The sequence below is a fragment of the Cryptomeria japonica genome, chromosome 2 (genome assembly GCF_030272615.1).
Source record: "Cryptomeria japonica chromosome 2, Sugi_1.0, whole genome shotgun sequence".
In the NCBI taxonomy this organism is placed as follows: domain Eukaryota; kingdom Viridiplantae; phylum Streptophyta; class Pinopsida; order Cupressales; family Cupressaceae; genus Cryptomeria; species Cryptomeria japonica.
In genome coordinates this window covers 636,494,703-636,517,744 of record NC_081406.1, presented here as the reverse complement: position 1 = coordinate 636,517,744, position 23,042 = coordinate 636,494,703, and the positions used below count along the sequence as shown (strand labels likewise).

Here is a 23,042-nt window from a genome sequence, read left to right as displayed (position 1 = left end):
TGAGGGTTCTTCGTATGGTGGATGGCGAGGGCATGGCAATGGGTTTCATTTATGAGGCCATGGATAGGGCCAAAGAGGCCATTTCACATTACTATCGTGGAAATACAAGAAAATGTGAAATCCTTTGGCGCATCATTGATCGTAGGTAGACAAATCAACTCCACCAACTGATACATGCCTTTGCCTACTTTTTGAACCCGAAATTCTACTTCTCTAATTCATTTAAGGCTCATGAGGAGGTCATGGCGGGTGTTATTGCATGCATTGATAACATGGCACCTGATCCTAAGTTGAGAGACAAGGTTCTTGATGAGTTGGAGGTGAGATTTGACATTTGCAATTGCTCTATCTTTATTTATGAATTCGGAAATGTTCATTATAGAATTTGAGTTTGACACTTTGACTATCTATTTATGATTTGGAAATGTTCATTGTTCAAACTCTACAAGAGTGCAGAGGGGAGACTCTTCTCATCACAACTAGCAATTGATAGGAGAGGAAAACAACAACCAGGTAGAAAATTTAGTAACTTAGTCCAATACTGCAAGAAAAAAACTACAAACTTGATTGTTACATTTTTTTCTCAATTCTAATATTTCTAAATGTTTTTTGTAGATTTATGGTGGGAGAATTATGGTGTTGGCACGCCTAATCTTCAAAAGATAGTTGTCCGTGTTTTGTCTCAGCCATGCAGTGCTTCTAGGTGTGAACGAAATTGGAGTGTATTTGAGAGCATTCGCACAAAGAAGAGAAATAGATTGACACAAAAACGGCTCAATGGTCTAGTCTTCGTTTGGTACAACCTTCGCCTTCGACTTAGACAGGTGGAGGGTGTTTCACATGAGGCCATTGACTTGGATCAAATTGATCCTTATGGTGATTGGACCGTGAATGAACAAAATGATGGTGATGATGTCCTCCTTACCGAAGAAGAAATTGCAGAAATAGAGAGAGGAGCAGCACAAGATGCAAAAGGAGCAAGATTGGATGAAATGGAGGATGAAGATGGGGACGAAGATGAGGATGATGACGAAGACTTTGACTTTGAAGAAGAATCATCTCACCATTTAGGTACCACAACACCCACTACTACTACTTCTAGCTCAAGGCCTGAAAAATTAAGCTATATTAGGAGAAATACAAAGAGGAAGATGTAGTCTTCTCTTTAGTTTGTTCATTGTTGTTTTTCACATTTGGAGTTGGACATATCATTATATGTAATTTTGTAAACATTTATAAACTTATGCTGCTATTATACATTTTAGGGTTGAAATTATGAGTATGAATGATGAAATTTCAAATATTGTGTGTTTGTAAATCATAAGACATGTGTAATGTTTCAATTATGGCCCTTATGTTCTCTAAATGCATTAATTTCTTTATGTGTTTTTGGTAAAACTATAGTTTTTTTTTTTTGTCGAGTATTTCGCAAGTCTTTCACGAGTCCGAGTCCGAGTCCAAATTTTTGGTTTGCGGAGTCCGTGGCGAGTCCAAGTTTTAAAACTTTGATTTAAACAATGATGTTCTAAAAGCTAAACTACACTTGCATAGATAACAAATCATGCTAATCAACATATACATTAAATGTCAGACAAATTATAAGCAGAAATATAGTTTATTATCATAAACTAGAAATACGTATCACTCTTTCATATTACAAAAGCTAAATGTACCAAGACCACTTATCACTAGGATTATTGTAAGACAATAGATCAGCATAATTTATGTGCAAGAATGTGATACTCCAAATCACTTAGAGAAATTCACAAACATCTAAATGTAATCAATTCTGTAAATTGCTTTATTACGTTGAAGGCGTCTCTTTATTTGAAATGGACAACTTGATATATGAAATCAACGGTCAACATTTGCCTATAAGTGTGCAAGACGATTGAAACGTCTCTAGTCGTTGATTGACTTCCGTCATTTTTTTATTTTGTTTGGATTGTTTTGTGCAATTTTTTTCTGCATAACATTTTGTGAAATTTTAACCTGCAAAATCTGCCCATTTTGCACGGTAATATTAACTTCTCCCAGTGTATCTGTATTAACAAATGGGACTCATATTTATGATACAAGGCAATTAAAGTTTTATAATAAATTCTAAATATTTTTTAATTTTATTTACTTAAGAAACTTGTTATTTATTATTAAATTATTATTTTTATTATCGATATCTAAATTTTTGAAATATTTGAATTTTGCATTTAGTTTTTTATTTTAATTTTAATTCTGATTTAAGTTTCAAATGAATTTTTATTATTTTTCTTTTTAATGAAATTGTAAATAACAATTAAAATATATTAAGTTAATCTAATTTATAATTATTTTTCTTATTGAAATTGTAATTATTCTAACCTACTCATATTTTGAATTTGTATTTGAATTTATATAATATTATTAATATTTCAATTCTAATAAATTAAAGAAACTACTTACTTTTTTATTTAATCATTTATCAACTAAACAAGTTTATTATTTATTATCAAATTCTTTTAATTATTATTTTTTTCATATTTAGATTTTGATATACTTTGATTTTACATTTATTTTATTTTATTTCAATTTTTTATTTAGATTTAAGTTTAAAAATTTATTTTCATTATTTATGAAATTACAAATAATAAGTAAAAGTTATTTTAATTATGTTAAATTATAATTATTTGTCTAATTAAATTTTTAATTATTGAAGAATAATTATATTTTGAATTTGTGTTTTAATTTATATAAGACTTACACAGATATTTTAAATACATCTATCTATTTAAATACTAATAAATAAATAAAAAGTTTTAGTTTTTTATTTAACTTATTAAGTACACATTTGACCTAGTCACAAATGGGGGACCTCATCAACATTGAACCATTCAATAATAGCACCCCAATTGGGTTTGAACCTTGATGGCAAGAACAAAAATACCACAACTTAACCATCACATTATGCCAAGAAAATATTTTAATATTTAAATTCTAATAGATAGAAAATGTACTTTTTATTTAATTATTTATTAGCATGATAAATTTACTATTTATTTTTTTAAATTTCATTTTTATTAATAATTGATTTCTATAAATATATTGATATTCACATAAACAAAATACTAAAGTTCTACTTATGTGTGAACATATTAATACATTAATAAGTTAACTTTTGTCTTCTAGCTTACCCACATTAGGCCTAAATGTATTCTTCTTATATTAAGGTATATTCTACTTTAAAATTATATGTTTTGAATTTTAATTGTATCAGATTAATTTTATTAAATTTGGATAATTTGGTTAAATCATTTTTATATGATATACTATCTCCAACACATCTTTTCTCTCTCTCTCTCTCTCTTACCTTGATTATCTCTATCTTCTCATCTCTCCCTCTCCCTTTCTCTATCTCTCCATCTCTCTTTCTCTCTCTATCTATATATATCCCTCTCTTTACCTCTCTTTATATATCATTCCTATATCTTTATCATTCTATCTCTCCATCTCCTCTCTCATTGTCTCCATCTTTCAATTTCTACATATCCCTCTCCTTTTGCTCTCCTTCCATCTCTCCCCATATTTATCATTCTCTCACCGCTCTATCTTCTCTAATATGCATCTCTCTATATCTCGCGCTCTCTCCCTCTCCCTCTCTATATATTGGGCTATATCTTCCCTCTTTTCTTCTCTTTTCCTCTCTACCCCTCTCTCCATTAACCCCCTCTTCTCTCTCCCTAGACTCTACCTTTCTCTTTCCCTCTCTTCCCCTCTTCTATCTCCCTCCTCTACCTATCTCTCTCCCTTTCTCCCCCTCCTCTCTCTATATCCCCCTCTATCTCTCCTCATCTCTCCCTCCCTTGCTCCTTGCCTATCGCCTTATTTATCTATCTCTACCTCTCCTGCCCTTTCTCTTCACATATACCTCTATCTATCTCTATATGTTCCAATATATCTCTATCTTTCTCTATCCCTCTCTTTATCTCCCTCAATTTCTCTATCTCCCTCTCCCTATCTCTCCCTCTCTCCATGTCTATTTGTCTATAGGTCTACTCCTTGTGTCTCTCTCTCCCCTCATTACCTCTCTTAATATCTTCTTATATCTCCTTCTAGCTTACCCCTCTATATCTCTCCCTCTTCCTCTTTATCTCTCCCTTGCTATCTCCCTATCTTTATCTCTCTATTTATTCCACTTCCACTTCCTATCAACCCTCTCATCCCTCCCCTCCTCCCTCACTCCCTCCCTCCCTCTTCCTACACCTTTGTACCTATATCTCTTTGCCTCTCCATCTCTATCTCTCCATTTGTTTTCTTCTATTTATTCCTCTATTTCTATCTCATTATCTATCCATCTTTATACCCCTATATCTCTCCCTCTCTCTACACCTCTCTAATTATCATTTCACATCTCCATCTTTATCTTGAACTATTCCTCCATCTCTTCTTCTTTCTATTGACATGGCTAAAATCACGGAACTACGACTCTCTCCAATCGACGCAGAATAGAATGATCTTGTCGAGTATCCTATCCTCTCTTGTATAAGGAAGCCCTAATGTTGTTTTAGTCGATCAATGGGGGCGACCTCAAGGTTCCAAATGTCAGTTCTTGACTGCAGGATAACTCAGTGATTGATGTGATTTGCTGGGAGCACAAGGGGACTTACGTTTTGCAACAAGTTGATCTGCGATGATTGAAAGATCCCTGATTTTTCAACAAGTAATTAATGAAGTACAAGTACATGAACAAAGTACTGAAAATGAAGTTCATATACAGCCAAGACAAATTCGATTCAAGGCAGATTTCTGAATATAAAATCAAATATTTGAGCAGATGAAGATTTCCAATAATTTCAGGAAGATTACAATCAGGAATAATCCCAACCTGAATGCTGAAAGAGTAACATAACCAGGAATGAAGCTGCGGCAAGATTCCAGCCCTCCAAGTGCTGCACGTGGGAAGGAAAGTGGCTGCCAGGTACAATCGTACGGCTGCCAAGTACACCCAACTGGTTAGAAACCCCAAACTGAACTCTGTCAGAATCGTTGAACCTCCAGAAAGAATGCCGTACAATCTCCAAGATGCTAATAGCTGCAAACAAATCCAAACCACTGTATTGAGGGCTACGTCCCAAACAGGCAAGGCATTGGGGTTGGCGTCCCAGATGCTGAAAAGCTCTTCCAGAGCCAAATCTCAAATCCAAGACGTAAAATATGTAAAAGATAGCAAGAATTAGGTCTCAACTTCCTTATAACACCTTCCCACTTAGCTCGAACCCTAAAAGTGACTCAATGGGGCGTTTAGGGTTAAAATGTTATATTTCTTATTTTAAGTTGCCAAGTGCATAGAAAACAACCTTTTTTCAAATATAAAGAAATCCATTCACCGAAAGGATCTGAGTCAAAAGAGAAATATTTAGAAAAGTCCAAGACCTTTCCAACGAGCTATTACACCAAGGGATACGCATCCAGATGAGGCCAAAAAACCATTATTACTCCAAAATGGCTATAAACATAGCTTTATTTAATTAATTAAACGCTAACTTAGGAAATATTTAAATATATTAAAAATATATCCCAAATAGTTGTAGAAGGCTCAAATGACTCCAAAAGCCTGAAACGAAACCTGTCACCTGTCTGTGACTGATGTCGGAAATCATGGATCAACTGGCAGTCTCATCCCTAAAATCTAGGGATGCTCCTAGAAACTAGGAAACACACCCAAATCTCCTGAAACTGAAACCAAGGAATGGTCTCATGGAACCCCAACCCTGGACACTGTCACAACCTCCTAAAAAGTAGGAACTGCCTCCTAAAATGTAGGAACTGCTTCCTAAAATCAAGGAACTGCCTGTAAAGCCAAAATCCAATCACTATATGCACTGAATGAGTCCCAATCAACCTCTGCTAGCCTACGAGACTCCAATGATAGGCCAACTCCTCTGCCTCTGATGTCCACTCTAGAAAGGGGACATGACAATGATTCTCAGATTGTGAAATAAAAAGCAAAGGGGAAGGGATAGGAGACCAAGGATGATAACAATTGATGCAGGGGGTAGACAGATTTCGATAAACCAGTTCTTGTTTTGCCAAAGACACCCTCACAACTAGACAAGAACGGTGCAAGCTCCAAGGGATGAAGGATTTTCAGACCGGTGACACTCGTTTTAGGCACCCAATTCTAGCGCAACCTAAGACGAACATCTGCAATTGAACTAAGCACAGTTTGGGTTCAGACTAACCATGCACAGTAACCTACAATCAGCAGGCCACCAATGGTATGAACCTAACATGCATCAAATACCCCTCCACACTTCACCATTAAAATCCCTGCACTCTAAAATTAACTAGCTGAAAAAAACCATGGAAACAAACTAAAACAAAGACAACACACCATATTTCAATGTTCATATATTTGCTTCAGCTACCATTACAACAATTTCTGCAACATCACTTTACTATTCCTAAAATCTAACCTATTCTAACTCTAAAATCCCACTATAAAATTCTCTCTAACCCTTTACAATGAGAGGCATCCTGCCTTTTATAGATTTTACATGTCGAACCGATGGCCAGGATTGACTACATCCAAGGGTTGCAATCTGCCTTCCAGAAGCCGTTAGCCTTAACCCATGCCCATTAAACTCTCAGTCATCCACCCAACCACTATCTCAACTACCTACCACTATTTGGATTCAATTTGGGTCTATCCGGTAGTTGGGAATAGTTGTCCACAACTGACTTGTTTCCCCTTTGTTTCAAAATATCTTAAGTGGGACCACAAGCAGTTTTACATTTAAACAATTTCAGTTTTCCAAACTGAATTTCTGGAATGAAATCCAGTTGTGCATTTCTCGAGAATGCATAGACTTGCAGCATTCAGAGTGTTCTTCGGTCTTTGGTCTCGGTGGTGGACTTCAACTTGGGGTCCAGCAGCACGCTACCCAATGCTAGGTTCCGATCTCGCACTCCTATATCTTTTTCCCCTCCAACTTCGAGCGCCTGGTTCTAATCGCGATCCTTCTTCGATTTCTGTTTCAGGATTTCTTTCGATTCTTTCGGACAACGTCCTGCAAACAATCAATTTTGACCCGCATTAATCATTTTGAAAAATTAAATAAATTAATTTAACAAAAATTCAATTTTCACTGATGTCAGGCCTCTCTCACAATGAATTTCGGGCATTAGACACCTTTTGTGAGATTTCATTCTAAGTTTAAAATGCCTTTACTCAAACGTCGGGCCATTCACCTAAAATGAGAGATCTTTGGTTATGTTGAAAAAGCCTCCTTTTGAACTTTCAGGCGTTTGAGGTGTTTTGAGAGATGTTGAATTTAAATGTCTCTCTTCCAACAAAATTCGAATGCTTGAGCCAAAATTAGAGATTTTTAGCTTTAAGTTTTACTCCACTTTAAACAATTTCGGGCAAAATGGGTCAAATGCGAGATAACTTAAAACTTAAAACTTGGATTGCAACAAATGTCTTCCTTTACCAATTTCGGGAATTATAAGCAATTTGAGAGATGCTTTTGTTTTGTTAAAATGCCTCCCTTTTCAATTTCAGATGAAATAGGCAAAATGAGAGATGTTTCTTTTTATTAAAATGCCTCCCTTTTCAATTTCGGGTGAAATAGGCAAAATGAGAGATGTTTCTTTTTGTTAAAATGCCGCCCTTTTCAATTTTTGGTGAAATAGGCAAAATGAGAGATGTTTCTTTTTGTTAAAATGCCTCCCCTTTCAATTTCGGACGAAATAGGCAAAATGGGAGATTTTTGCAAATTTCGGCCATTTTGGCATTTTTGAGAGATTTTTGCAAATTTCGGCCATTTTTGGGGGCGCAAACTAAATCAAGTCAGCATCCTTGGAAATTAAGCGTGTGCAATGAAGTTCATCCCGGCATTTAAAGATAGTTAAGTTATCATCGTTCAATTATCCAAGCTAAGTAGGCTGAATCTAACTTGAAAACCAACCTGGATATTGCCTCGCTGCCAGCGAGCGTTCATAGCCCTGATGAAGTTATCGCCTGTAAGCTCACAGAGATTGCTCTGTTTCCGATAAATTTTCTTTTTGAATACCAGCAGAGGTGTCTGCACTCCCAAAGCCAAGCAATTTGATATTTCTTTTCTTTTGATTTTTCTTTTACTTTTCACTTTCTCACTTTGGCTGGTAAGCAGTGAAGCCTACGTGGGATTGAGCGTTACAGTGGTCGCTGAAGCAGAGCTTCAAAATTTTCACTTGCAATGACTTCCCTTTGATAAATCAACGGAGTTAAACGATTTACGCATTAAATGTGTAGTGATCACAATGGTGGTGACAAAACACAGTAAGCAACTAAATTTTTAGAATGACTAAGCCTTTAGACCAAATGAGCTGACTAAATGGGCAACTGTCAATTAGGTGCTCTACCAAAGTCAGCATCCAAGAAACAGATTGGAAAACATCCTAACTTTGTACACCAATGCTGGAAAAAGCAAACAAACCCCTACAAAAATGGAGACAACCCCTTCCAAAAGGACACCTACGCTACGGCAAACCAAACTAAACTAAAGCAGAAAACAAGAAATCTAAGCTAAGAACAGAAAAACAAATTACTCTAAAACGGAAAACAAAACCTAGACTAACTATATACAAGGAGAGAGCGACTGTACAAAATGTAGACTATATGCATGCGTCCCTGATCCATGATGATTTCTTAATATGTGCAGCCACAACCGGGAAACGGGGACAATTCTAAGTTTGGCTAGTTTGTCTTTGAATTCTGAAAAGAAATTTTTCAATTCGCCACTCTCAAGTTTAACCAGGACGTCGGGCAGTATTATCAATTGAGGAAGTTCATTAGGTCCGTGGTTAATCCATTTACAAATTAATTCCCAGAATATTCCAAACTGAAAATTTTCAGAATTAACAGCAGAAAGGAAAGAAACAACCCGGTGTGTTTCTGAGTTGTACGGGGTGTTGTCTGGCGGGAGATCTTGAGTAGCCTCAAGAGGTCGCAATTGGTGGTATAGCATCTCGCTCGTGTCTGGTGTGTGCAAATCAGCAGCTAACTCCAGAAGTTGCACAGGCTGAAAATCAGTTTGGAACTTGAACTCAGGAAAGTGGAATGCATTATCCACCGGTGCATCTTCAGGTTGCATGAACCATGCGGCTTTATGCACTTTTGTCAGCATATCTTCAAACAGTAGGGACTCCTTGATTGATTGATCCTCAAAAACATCCTCGACGGACTCTTGGACTACATCGTCCATTGGTGGGGGCTACTGCAAACTGCTCTTCAGCTTGGGGCTTCTCTACGGAGCAAACTTGATTATCATCTTCCGAAACATCTTCCTCAGCTACAGGGACATCACTATCATCCGAGGTCACATCTTCTTTTGGCACAAGGATAGCAAAATCATTCGCTACCACAGTCTGATTGACAGATTCCATCATTTCATCACCGGGGAGTGCGGCGCTGCGTTGATGTTGAGATCTTCTATACTCATCTGCAGCTAGGTAGGCACTCCACACTTTCCTAGTGATGCTTTCCTTTGGTTCTGTCGATAGTCCATATTGGGCTTTGACTTGACTGACTGCCTCCATGCATAGCGAGCAAGTGAATTCTGAATGTGGGCTTCGATGAATTCTGCACCACCAAGGTAACAGCAGCTTTCCAAGCACAACTCCTCCTCGAGACCAAATTGGTTCTCAATCAAGTTCTTAAATCGAGTGAACTCATCAATGCTTGACAGAGGACTGGGGATATCTGGCTCTACGAATTCCTATGGTTTGGGAATATTCCAAAAAAAGATGTCCCTACACTGCTAACTCGACCCTTGACAAAAATGTTAAGCATTTCGACTCCTCGTGCTCTGTTTTACCGTGAATCCTACAGTGAGTTGCTGATATGAATTTGGATAACTGCCTGGGATATAGCTGCAAACTCACCCTTTGCTGGATTTCGAAAATGTCGAACTGCGGACAGTCTTCATGAAGTGGCTGACTCAATTTTTTTTTGTATTTTCAGATTTTTTGATTTTTTGGTTTTTTCTGGTTTAACAGGGATCTAGCATATCCCAAATATAGCATTGGACGGTATGATAAACACAACTTGCTGCAAGGAACCTGACAAGGGCCCTCCTTATACAGCCAATTCTGTTGACGTGGTTAAAATCGCGGACCTGCGACTCTCTCCAATCAACGCAGAATAGAGTGATCTCGCCGAGTATCCTATCCTCTCTTGTATAAGGAAGCCCTAATGCTGTTTTAGTTGATCAATGGGGACAACCTCAAGGTTCCAAATGTCAGTTCTTGACTACAGGATAACTCAGTGATTGATGTGATTTGTTGGGAGCACAAGGGGACTTACGTTTTGCAACAAGCTGATCTGCTACGATTCTCAGATTGTGAAATAAAAAGTAAAGGGGAAGGGATAGGAGACCTAAAGACAAGGATGATAACAGTTGATGCAGCGGGTAGACAGATTTCGATAAACCAATTCTTGTTTTGCTAAAGACACCCTCACAACTAGACAAGAACAGTGCAAGCAACAAGGGATGAAGGATTTTCAAACCGGAGACACTTGTTTTAGGCACCCAATTCTAGCGCAGCCTAAGACGAACACCTGCAGTTGAACTAAGCACAGTTTGGGTTACGACTAACCATGCACAGTGACCTACAATCAACAGGCCACCAATGGTATGAACCTGAAATGCATCAAATACCCCTCCACACTTCACCATTAAAATCCCTGCTCTCTAAAATTAACTAGCTGAAAGAAACCATGCAAACAGACTAAGACAAAGACAACAAACACCATATTTTAATGTTCATATATTTGCTTCAGCTGCCATTACAACAATTTATGCAACATCTCTATACTGTTCCTAAAATCTAACCTATTCTAACTCTAAAATCCCACTATAAAATTCTCTCTAACCCTTTACAATGAGAGGCATCTTGCCTTTTATAGATTTTACATGTCGAACCGATGGCCAAGATTGACTTCATCCAAGGGTTGCAATCTGCCTTCCAGAAGCCAACAGCCTTAACCCATGCCCATTAAACTCTCAATCATCCACCCAACCACTATCTCAACTGCCTACCACTATTTGGATTCAATTTGGGTCTATCCGGTAGTTGGGAATAGTTGTCCACAATTGACTTGTTTCCCCATTGTTTCAAAATATCTTAAGTGGGACCCACAAGCAGTTTTACATTTAAACAATTTCAGTTTTCCAAACTGAATTTCTAGAATTAAATCCAGCTGTGCATTTCTCGAGAATGCATAGACTTGTAGCATTCGGAGTGTTCTTCGATCTTTGGTCTTGGTGGTGGACTTCAACTTGGGGTCCAGCAACACGCTTCCCAATGCTTGGTTTCGATCTCGCACTCCTACATCTTTTTCCCCTCTAGCTTCTAGCGCCTGGCTCTGATCGCGATCCTTCTTTGATTTGCATTTCAGGCTTTCTCCTGGTTCTTTCCGACAACATCCTACAAACAATCAATTTTGACCCACATTAATCATTTTGAAAAATTAAATAAATTAATTTAACAAATGTTCAATTTTCACTGACATCGGGCCTCTCTCACAATGAATTTCAGGCATTAGACAGCTTTTGTGAGATTTCATTCTAAGTTTAAAATGCCTTTACTCAAACTTCGGGCCATTCACCTAAAATGAGAGATCTTTGGTTATGTTGAAAAAGCCTCCTTTTGAATTTTCGGGCGTTTGAGGTGTTTTGAGAGATGTTGAATTTAAATGTCTCTCTTGCAACAAAATTCGGGTGCTTGAGCCAAAATGAGAGCTTTTTAGCTTTAAGTTTTGCTCCACTTTAAACAATTTCGAGCAAAATGGGTCAAATGCGAGATAACTTAAAACTTGGATTGCAACATATGTCTTCCTTTACCAATTTGAGAGATGATTTTGTTTTGTTAAAATGCCTCCCTTTTCAATTTCGGGTGAAATAGGCAAAATGAGAGATGTTTCTTTTTATTAAAATGCCTCCCTTTTCAATTTCGGGTCAAATAGGCAAAATGAGAGATGTTTCTTTTTGTTAAAATGCCTCCCTTTTCAATTTCGAGTGAAATAGGCAAAATGAGGAATGTTTCTTTTTGTTAAAATGCCTCCCTTTTCAATTTCGGGTGAAATAGGCAAAATGAGAGATTTTTGCAAATTTCGGCCATTATGGTAGTTTTGAGAGATTTTTGCAAATTTCGGCCATTTTGGCTTTTTTTGCGAGATTTTTGCAAATTTCGGCCATTTTGGCATTTTTGCAAGATTGTTGCAAATTTCAGCCATTTTGGCATTTTTGTGAGATTTTTGCAAATTTCGGCCATTTTGGCATTTTGCGAGATTTTTGCAAATTTTGGCCATTTTGGCATTTTTGAGAGATTTTTGACTTGTTTTCTTTTTGTGTCAACATTTGCATTTTTGCCTTAGGTTCTTCTTTGTTCCATTTTCCCTTGCAAAAGGAATTGCAATCAACATTTCAATGCATCCAGGGTGCTCATCAAATCCCTATATTCGAGGTGCAAAATCTTTAGGACTTATGACTCAGGCTAGCTCAATTTCAGGTTGAATCATCTTCTCCAAGCTCAGATTTCTCACTGTTGTTATCCACTCTGCCTACTTGCAAAACTCCTACTCAGGACCTTGACGAGGCAAACAACTAAAAGAAAGGGAGGGGGACCCTGTCGACAACGGGGAGTGTGTGCAAGGCACAACACTTTCCCCATCTCTCCTAGTATATTTATCTGTCCCATATCTATCAATCCCTCTCCTCTCTCTCTTAATCTCTTTCCTTCTCTCCATATCCCTCTCCTTCAAAGGCCATTTTTCAATCATGCTTGCATACTTGTAAGTGGATGCATAGAATATTTGAGTCTATCACTTCTCCATTAAACCCCTTGTTGTGCAAACAACATCATTTTCTAAATGGACTATCAATTGTCCTCATGTACTACACAAACCTATGCAACTTATAGACCAAATATTGTCCTAATTGACCTTCCAAACCTCTTCGGCATACCCATTGCACACCAAGGTACAATTGCTAGTTTTATTTCTTATGACTAACAATATATAGATAAGTTCAAACATATGTAATGGAGCAACTTTTCCTCCATTCAATGTGTTATGATCAGAGAGAAGTAATATCCGTTTTGGAGGTTTCTAAATATTGTTGTCATTCATAAGGGCCTTGGCTCACATCTACAAGGATTAAATTTCTTGAGGATTTGTCATGTTCCAATCTTTAGACTAAAATAATTAATAAATTATTTTAAGTTGGGCCTAGTAATTTCTAGTTTGGGGAACTTATAGTATTATTATAATTAAAATAAAGGTATTTAAACACTAACAATTTTCAGATTTATTGTTTCTGTTTCATCATTCATTATTGGTGTGCCAGCCTTGGAGATGGTTTCACATCATTTGAGGGGTCTGATTTGAAGCGCATTGAACAATATCATTTTCATATACCTTTATTGGCGTCAGTATTTAAGAGATATCCACACTATTTTTGGTCATTTATAATTTTATACCAGTCATACAGCAGCATTTATTGCTGTCATATGTTTGGGAGCAGACTACAGCCCGGAGCAATTATTTCTGCATTTTCATCCTTGTCCCAGCCACCAACTTGCTGGACTTGCTGCTGCCATACATTTGCACCAATTCCAGCCAACACCATACATTACAGGAAGTTGGGAATCATCTACATCATGCTACAGGTCTGAATCAGTTGCATCATCAGCATTCCCAGTCATTTTGTGAGTGAAATATATCATATGTAAACTGAACCTGAAATCCAGTACTTCATATCAGTCATTGTAATTGTTCATGCTGCTGCCATCAATAAAAAGCCAGTTCCCACTGGATTCCTATTGCTGTTGTAAACACTTGATTTAGGGTTTATGCTGCTGATCTGCAAGTACAACTGACAATATTAAGCTTATACTTGGTTGATTAATTGCCAAGATGGTTTATATCAGCCAATGAGGGTTTATTTCATACATTTCCAGCCACTTGTTTGATTTTTCAGTTTGCTGTTTCAGTTATCTTTTGTTCAAAATTCAGAAAATTACAAAAAAAATAAGATATTCCTGAAAAATTTTAAATGGGGACATTACAGGATCATATATTTGTTTTTTGAAATCCCAAAATATTTTGCTACGTCTAATGATGTTGTGGATAACCAAGTTTATTGTCAATATGCTTTCCTAAATTCTTTGAATCTCTATATGAGCTTGGTTTAAAGTGTGACAGATGTAGACTACAATTTTATTTAATTACCAGTGTGAGTATTGTTTTGGATCTTTGATGCTTATGCCATCACGTTGATAACTGTATGCTGGTGAAGTAGAATAATAGCTATTCAGCATTTGACCCAAAATAACCATCATATAGGATGATACAAATATAGGAATACATCCTTGCATTCTAGATGAACGACACAATTAGTGTGACTCATCAATGGGATGAGACAAACCAGAAGGGCAAGGGCCTAAGAAAAAGAAATGATACTACCACCTTGCTATTGATCCTAGCACAAATAGTCACCAACAATGGCGTTTGGCTCCTTTTGTCTATTTCTATGTTGGCAGTATCAATGAATTCCTGATGTGGTGTCTCAAAAGGCATTTTACAATGGATGCTCCTTGAAGCGATGATATCTTACTGTGTTTTCATTACAAACTTTATTGAATTATAACAATCAGCAGTGCCTGATACCTTGAAAATATTACTTATATTTTTGTCCATGGCAATCAGCAGTGATTCCCAACAAAGATGAATGTTCTGAATTGTCTTTAACATTATTTCAGTCAAATCAGATGCAAATAAAATACCTCAATAGAGGAGACCTTAACGTAGAGTATTTACCGCATCGCTCTGGCCAGGAAGGTCAGGTGGTCCGCCTTTTAGAGGCTTCAAAATAAATTCCACAAGCTCCAAGACATCTCCAGTTAAAAATGGTGATCCAAGATGGGAATGCTCATATTTTGAAGAATTCAATTTAATAGCATTATCTATTTCATTTTTAACAGTGCCTAGCAAAAGTGCAGTCTGCATGTAAATGAAAATAATATTAGTTCACATGCATAAGTCAAAAAGAACCACATGCCCTTTCCACATCAATAAGAATAATCAATTATCGAGTTCAACGAAGGTAATTTACCATTGATGGATAATTGGAGTTTACAGTGAGAGCTCTTAGCACGTCAAACTTCTCATGAGCTGGAAGTTCTCCTAATATCTACAATCAAAAACATGTATGTGCAATTTCAATATTATTGGCAAGTTTACAATTTGTGTCCAAGGCAGCAAAAATACTTTTCATACTAAAAAAAGTTAGTCACAATTACCCAAAAAAAAGAAAAATACTGATATAGATAATTAAAAGAAACAAGTTATAGATTACCAAGATATCCAAATATCAAATTCACTACAAAAACCTAAATATCTATATTTTCCCTATCATGCCTGGAAAATGGAATTGCATAGAGCATCTGTATGATGTAGAGTATTATGCGCTTTATATAAATTTTTCCTTCTATTGGTGATTCTTATTTTCATTTTTATGTGGAAAGGAAAAGTATCTAAACATTTTGAGGTCTCAAATCTCCATAGAGCCGGTGTAAGCAAAACGCTCATGTTTTGCATTTGCATGGGACTTCATGAAAGCAATTAGCTGCTTCTAATCATTGTTCTTCATATGTGAAACCAACAAACATAGAATTTCAAACACCAAACCAAAAAAGGAAACCAGAAGTTTGTATCATACGTTCATAGTAGTTGTCCAAATGTCTGAGGGTAGGATATCTTTGTAGAACACAGGTTTACTACTGAGAGGGGGGGAGGGGGAGTGAATCAGTAGTAAATAAATCTTAAAATCTTAGTCAATTAAACCCTCTTAAAAATTGCTTGTAAATGGAATATTGAAATGTAAGCCCCAAACTGAAAACTGAAAAAGAAACACCGCACAATGAAGACAGCTCAAGAGTATACGTGGAACTAGAAACCCAAGATGGGAAAACCACGGTGAGAAATGTTACTAGGATCTACTGTCCTAATCCAGCCTCACAATTAAAACTGATTACAAAGCTTTTAGGGCACAAACCCCAAGGAATCACCAAACCCCTTAACCAAGCACCAACTCAGTTTATCTACAGCACCAATTTGAACAACACAATTACATTAATGTTGCTGAATCAACTACAATTTCACCAAATTCTCAACAGATAACAAAACACAATATCAGATTGTTATAAACTGATTGTTTGCCCTTTTACACAAACTGTATGAAGATCCACTTCTTAATACTGAAAACCTGCAAAGTTTCCTCTGAATACTATCAGCATGAATATACATAACTTTGAACAAATCCAAAACTATTTGCAGAAATATTAAATAAACGTTTTAGAAGTGTACATTGTCAAAACAATAATATGTAAAAATGTTCTCAAATCTGAAGTCTTTCTCTGATCTGAATATCATCTCCAATCAAACTGAATTAGCAGTTCAATACCCATAAAACTGAAGACACAATCTGAACCACAAAATCACCAAGTTCTTCAATGAGTCAATGAAAACTACTAGATCATATTAATAATTATACCTGTTTGTGCTTACTTATCCACAAGATTCAAACACTTTTTGACATGGCATTTCTCTGTTATTGGAACACTTATTTTTTCTTGAACTCTTTATTGTTGGCAAACAAAGTCTCATTATCAATCTAATACGATGAATAACGTATTGAACATCACACACCAATCTTCACACTTAGAATATTCATTAACATTCACCATGTGATCTCTCACACCATTTAAAGACTTCCTCGATCAAATGAATGACTAAGGAGCAGTTATAACCAAAATGGTTGTTGGAAGTTACAACAACTTAAAAAATTCAACCACTTAAAACTTCGTTTATCTTTGATGAAGAATATTATATTTAATCAGTGATAGAATGAAAAAGAAAAACAAACTCTTATGTAACTAAGATTAGTTACTTTTTTGTATTTACAACTCAAACCAATTTTGCAACTGTATTTCGTATTATAAGAAATACAACATACTGAAAAGGATCGATATTTCTGAAGCAACACAATGTGGTTTTCACCGCTATTGTTCCTAAAGACAACTGTGCAGCCTGAATGTATCTTTCTGGGAACTATACAGAACAAATCATATGACCATTCTTCCAGATTTCTTGGTCAACCATATCAAATGCAGATCGCACAGTTCTACAAAGAATTTGATCATTGAATGTGCACATAGCAATCAGGTACCACTGTTATTCTATCAAACTGAATAAACAAAATATTATCACCATCTGATCGGTATTTTGATATATTTCGCGTCAATGACAAGACATTGTAACAATCTCCCCCTTTGACATTAATATCAAAACCAAAACCAAATCTCAACCACTCCTTCAACAACAAAAAAATATCTGCACGACTCTGTAACACTGCACAAACACAGTCAAAAGCATCTGCCTGCACGAATCTGAAACAAGTCTAGAGTCTGTCAAAATGCAACTCATGCCAATCATCAACTAATCTGAAACAAATCAATCATTCTTCAATCAGTCTTTCTCCCCCTTTGATATCAATGACAAAGGGTTAGGGGCACGAAAGAAAAACAATAGAACACTCCCACTAAGCAGATGCTTGAAATGCAATCAAAACTAGGCTGGAGAAGGCAAACTCCAAGTTTTGATCGAAGAGTCTGGAAAGTTTTTTTTGGTAGAGGTTTACTAAAACTATCTACCAATTGATGTCTTGTAGAAACATACTCAAGACAAACTTTGTGAGCAGCAACCCTTTCTTACAAAACATGATATTTTATAGAGACATGCTTAGTGCGTGAATGGAGAACAGGATTTTTGGAAATCAAGTTAATTCCTTTGAAATTTCATTTTAACTAGAATGTAAAACCCTAAGTTACCAAGGAAAAATATATTTACTGAAGTAGACTTACTTTTGTCAATGCCGAAAACGCTTCTTTCCGTTGCATTGGATGGGGTGCATATACCATGATTTGCTGCATACCCTGGCCTCAAAAAGAATTACCTATACATAACTGAGTACTCAACTCACAAGAACGTACATCATCATACAACAAAAAGCTAAAATGACTGCAACATTTAAGGTAATTGCATAGAATGATTAACCAAGGGAGTAGTCATTGTGGATGTCTGAATCTTTTGGAGTTTATATAAACAAAAACATTAAAAAATTGTTTACCTGCAACAACGAGAATAAACTTGGAGTTGTAGAAAACCAGTCAATTTTCTCATCACAACCTTTCGAAGAATCAGAATTCTTGCTAAGCATTGCTGACAAAAAATCCATGCTAATCTTTTTGACTCCCCATGGATAGTCCAGTGAACACAGCAAGTATTTCATATTGCTCAATGCTCTTATTCTTTCATTTTGACAACTTTGAATTTTCTTTAGAAGATCCTTAATATTCTCATGAGCAACTGTGGCAATTTCCACAAACACATAGCCCCAAAGGACTGGCATGATCCAAAAATGAATAAAATATTGTCAGCACGAAGCATCAAGCCAAAGATGTATAAGTACAGAATGTTTGTAAACACAACAGGGTCACTTTTTTAGAGTCCAGCTTATGTGCGCACCAGCAAGATTTGCCCCAATGTTGATCAAGGAGGTATTTTCTAGAATTTTGTCATGCTCATCTACAATGATTTGAAAGAAATGCTTCATGTTGCAGACATCTTTATGCCTATGCTACTGATACGTCGACATAACAAATACTAAATATAAAGTCACAAAATTACCAAACTATCATCAAAAACTCCATACCATTATCCAACAAATGACAAATAGTCTCTACTTCTTTTCCAGTGATGAGACTTAAATACGAAAGCCCACAGTCTGACAATATTTCTGAAAGTTGCATTATGGAAGTAGGCGCCCTGGATAAATCTGTTATATTATCTTCCTTAGAAACCAAAGCCTGGAAAAGAGAAATGTCAGATAATAAAAAAAACGATGTCTATTAAAACATGTTACCAAAAATGTTTCCTAAATTTGTAGGCTCAAAGATTTTCCATCACTCTAAACTGTAGATACTTTTTAGAGGACAGAGTAATTAATAATGGAATGTTACACCTATATCTCATGAGACTCACTTGGTGTGTTTCATATGATTTTGAGTTATATTAACTGATACAGTATATCCTATTATAATATGGAACATTGGGGTCACAAGTCAAAACAGCCCCTGCCATTTCCTGTATGTACAAGCTAAATCATCCTGATCAAAGTTCTCCATCATATTAGAATAATATCTTCGTATTATTTGTTTCTATATTGTTTAATGGTCAATATTGTGTATATTGTGTATAATTAGATTCTTTCTAATTCTGACGAGTTTCTTATTAGAAACTTCATTCTTTGTAATTCTATATGAACATATTGTTCATTCAACTAATCTATTCAATTATTTACCAATTACCTGTGTAATATGGTATCAAAGCACTGCTAATTTTTTCGAAATAATTTTTCAAAATAAAAAATTCGTCTAGAATTTACCAGGGGTCGGATTTATTTGTGAAGGATCTTTGGTGGGTTTTCGTTTTTCAGGTTTACACCTGGAAACCCGTGTTTTTCCTAAACAATCTTCCTATTTCAGTTTCGCGCGACCTGCATTGCGATCTCTTTTTGCATCAAGGGTTTTTGTTCGTGAAGAAGTCTGCGCGCTGAGTTCGTCAAGGATTTTCTTTTACCTCTGTTAATGTGATTTTCCACGACCAGTCTTCTCGACTTTTTGTGACGAGATTTTCTCATGTGCCCTCTGTTTTTCGTCATCTCTATTCGTGCTTCGTGTTGGGAGTCTATGTTTCTTTTTTCCACGCGTGGGAGGACATTTTGCTTCCATTCCGACTCTATACCTGCATTTTTCGCCATGTCTCTTCCTCCACCATTGTGATCTATGTGCGTATGCAACATTTCAACGCCGACTCTAGTCGTATACCCGCATTTTTCAGAGAACAAGTTCGCGTTTTTTCTTCGTTCGTGGGCTTCCTAATTTATTTTTTGTTACCTGCGATCTGATTGGTTGTGTCTTTTGCTCATGGCTGTCTAGGGTTTTCACTCGACCCTCTATTATTTTTCCTTTCAAATCGGAATTTTTTTTTTCGATTACAGATTCTTGGTGGGTTTTTCAAAACCTTAATTGGGTTGTTGTTCGTTTTTTCTGGGTGTCTCGATTTTTGTACCCACATTGGGATCCATGCCAGAATTTTTTTCGATTCCAAAGTTGTTCTGGGTTTTTTGAAAGCTCATTCGGGTTGTCATCAAAATTTACTAGGTCATCAGCACTCAGTGCATTGGGATCTATGTCAGATTTAGCCTCAAAATTTGTACATTCTTCTCTGCCTCAGTTTATATACACGTCGCGTTTACACAATTTCACGCATAATCTACCTTGATATTCATGCCATCATCCTTGACAAATATTATGCTTGAAGGTAGTCAGAAGTTCAATGGCAAAAACTACAACACTTGGAAACAACGCATGCTCACTATTTTTGAGTATCACGTTATTGATCAGTTGGTTCTTGGAAAAGAAACCTGTGGCTCTGCAGCCAGTCCTGAACAAACAAAGTTTGATGAACAAAACCGAGAAGCCGTCATGCTCATCAAACTCTCAATGACCGACGATCAACTTCCTCAAATACCTGTCGGCAAGACAACTATCGAGATATGGGCGCATCTCAAAACACTGCATGAGACATTTGATAAGAGCAGAGCCTTCTTTCTGAAACACACACTCTTCCCTATTGTCATGGACGAGAGCAAATCCCTATAGGATCAACTCAATCGCATCAAAGAAACCGGTGATCAATTATAAGCCATTGGCCAGAAAATGGAGGACATGGTCGTGATCACTCTAAAGAGTCTACCCAAGTCCTATGAACATTTTGTCAAAACCCTCAACATCACCTCAATTGGTGTTGATTTGAATTTTGTTGACCTCTGCACGACACTTTTGCAGCAGGACCGGTGGAAGCAACATCTCGACAGTAGTACCAGCTCATCCTCTACAGAACAAGCATTCGCTGCCAAATCCTTTCAGCAAGATAAAGGCAAATCTCAGTATTTTTAGTCTTCTCAACAGCCACCCTTTGCTCAGTCATCAGAAGGCTCGAAGAAAAAGAATGTTCAGTCCAATTACTGCCATAAATTTGGTCACATGAAAGTTGAGTGTCGTATATGCTTGGCTGCACAGGCTAGGCAAAGTTGTTCGCAATTGGAAGCAAACGTAGCAGAGCACACTGAGCAAAGTGAGTCTTCCTTTTACACCTTCATGACTGAAAGACCTGCAGACCATGTCAAATCCTCTGCTTGGTATATTGATTCAGGTGCCTCTCGCCACTTCACTCATTGCCGACATTAGTTCACAGATTTTCAGCCATATTCAGACTCAGTTATCTTTGGAGGCGGGGAAGAATACACTATTGTCGGAAAGGGTAACATACAAATTCAATCTGGAGGGAGGAAATTACTTCTCCTCAATGTGTACTATGTTCCAGGAATGGAACTCAACCTCCTCTCAGTTAGTCAAATTCTACGACATTCTCTTCAGCTCGACATGACCTTCAGATCACATCAGTGCAGTATCATTGATCGGGAGACTCAGTCTACAGTCTTGAGGATCATGGTCAAGCGCTCCTCTGTTAGTACACTCTGGCATCAACAGTATGGGCACTTAAATGTGCACTATCTTTCTCAACTTGTTTGGGAAGATCTTGTAATCGGGCTACCAGAGATTCAGACCCAGAACCTCGGAGTTTGCAGACCCTGTCAAGTTGGCAAGCAACATAGGACTCTATTTTTAGATGGCGACTCTTGCAGAGCTTCTAAGGTACTTCAACTCCTCCATGCCGATATTTGTGGACCTATGGCTACTCCTGTTACTGTGTCCAGGTATTTTCTACTTTTTGTTGATGATTTTAGCAAGAAAATGTGGGTGTGTTTTCTTCATCAAAAATCTGAGGTGTTTGCTTTATTTCAAAAATTTAAACCATTAGTAGAGAAAGAGTCTGGTCAAAACATAATTACTCTTCGATCTGATAATTGAGGAGAATTTTGTTCTTCTGCTTTCTCCCATTTCTATGAGCTACATGGCATCAAGCGCCAACACACCACATCTTACACCCTCAACAAAACGGTGTCGTTCAGCGAAGAAACCGCACGATTACTGAGATGGCCCGATCTATTCTTGAACACAAAAGTATTCCCAATAAATTTTAGGCTGAAGCAATTAATGTTGCAGTCTATCTTCTGAATCAATTACCTACTGTGGCTGTGAAGAAGAAGATTCTGGAAGAGGCCTGGTCAGGCCGCAAGCCCAGAATCAATCAAGCTTTTGTTTGGATCCCTGATGCTAAGCGCACCAAGTTGGATGCCAAGAGCCAGAAACTCATAGTCACTGGCTACAGTGATAATCACAAGGCCTACCGATTGATTGACATCAAGACACATCGTCTCATCTTTCGTCGTGATGTAGTTTTTTATAAGGGTCGAGGGCCATTTCAGCTCTCTCCTCCAATTGTGGATTCAGAGGATCAGCCTTTGAAGGCTTCAGACTTGGGTGTTTGTCTTCCATTAGGTCCACTTGATGGGAGGGCTCCAAGAGTTCCAACTCCTTCTCCAACACCAGTTCCTTCTCCTGCAGGATCACCTAGACATGCAACTGCTCCACCTGATTTTCCTAAGGATTCATCCAATCTTTTGTTTGATGAACCTAATCCTGTTGCACCTCCTGCATCTAATGTTGGCACTTCTACTCTTCGGCCAAAATGGTGGGCTAAGACACTTGCTGATCTTCATGATGATGAGCTCATCGAGGGTAGAACTACTCGAAAGAAGAGCAAACAGAATGATTATGTTAATTTTGCTCTCATAGCCAACATTCACAGTGTGTATGAACCTCAGTATTACACAAAGGCAAAAGGGATACCTGAGTGGGAACAAGCTATGGCAATTGAGCACCCAAGCTTGCTGAAAAATAACACTTGGGTTCTATCAGATCTTCCTCCAGGGAAG

The 23,042-nt window shown here is 37.0% G+C and overlaps 1 protein-coding gene across 4 annotated transcripts in view; it reads right to left on the bottom strand.

Moving 5' to 3' along the window:
• The window catches only part of LOC131055550 (aberrant root formation protein 4), a 205,619-nt gene that overhangs the window by 66,028 nt on the left and 116,549 nt on the right, over window positions 1-23,042 (bottom strand). For 3 of the 4 annotated variants that reach the window (XM_059216795.1, XM_057990026.2, XM_057990020.2), the window contains exons 7-12: window positions 18,792-18,945; window positions 18,605-18,664; window positions 18,207-18,481; window positions 17,941-18,012; window positions 15,132-15,209; window positions 14,837-15,019 (exon numbers count right to left, since the gene is read on the bottom strand). In XM_059216795.1, the coding sequence (XP_059072778.1) occupies window positions 14,837-15,019; window positions 15,132-15,209; window positions 17,941-18,012; window positions 18,207-18,481; window positions 18,605-18,664; window positions 18,792-18,945 (822 nt within the window). Of the gene's footprint in view, window positions 1-14,802; window positions 15,020-15,131; window positions 15,210-17,940; window positions 18,013-18,206; window positions 18,482-18,604; window positions 18,665-18,791; window positions 18,946-23,042 lie in introns of all 4 variants that reach the window. The other variant, XM_059216796.1, reaches the window with a different exon arrangement.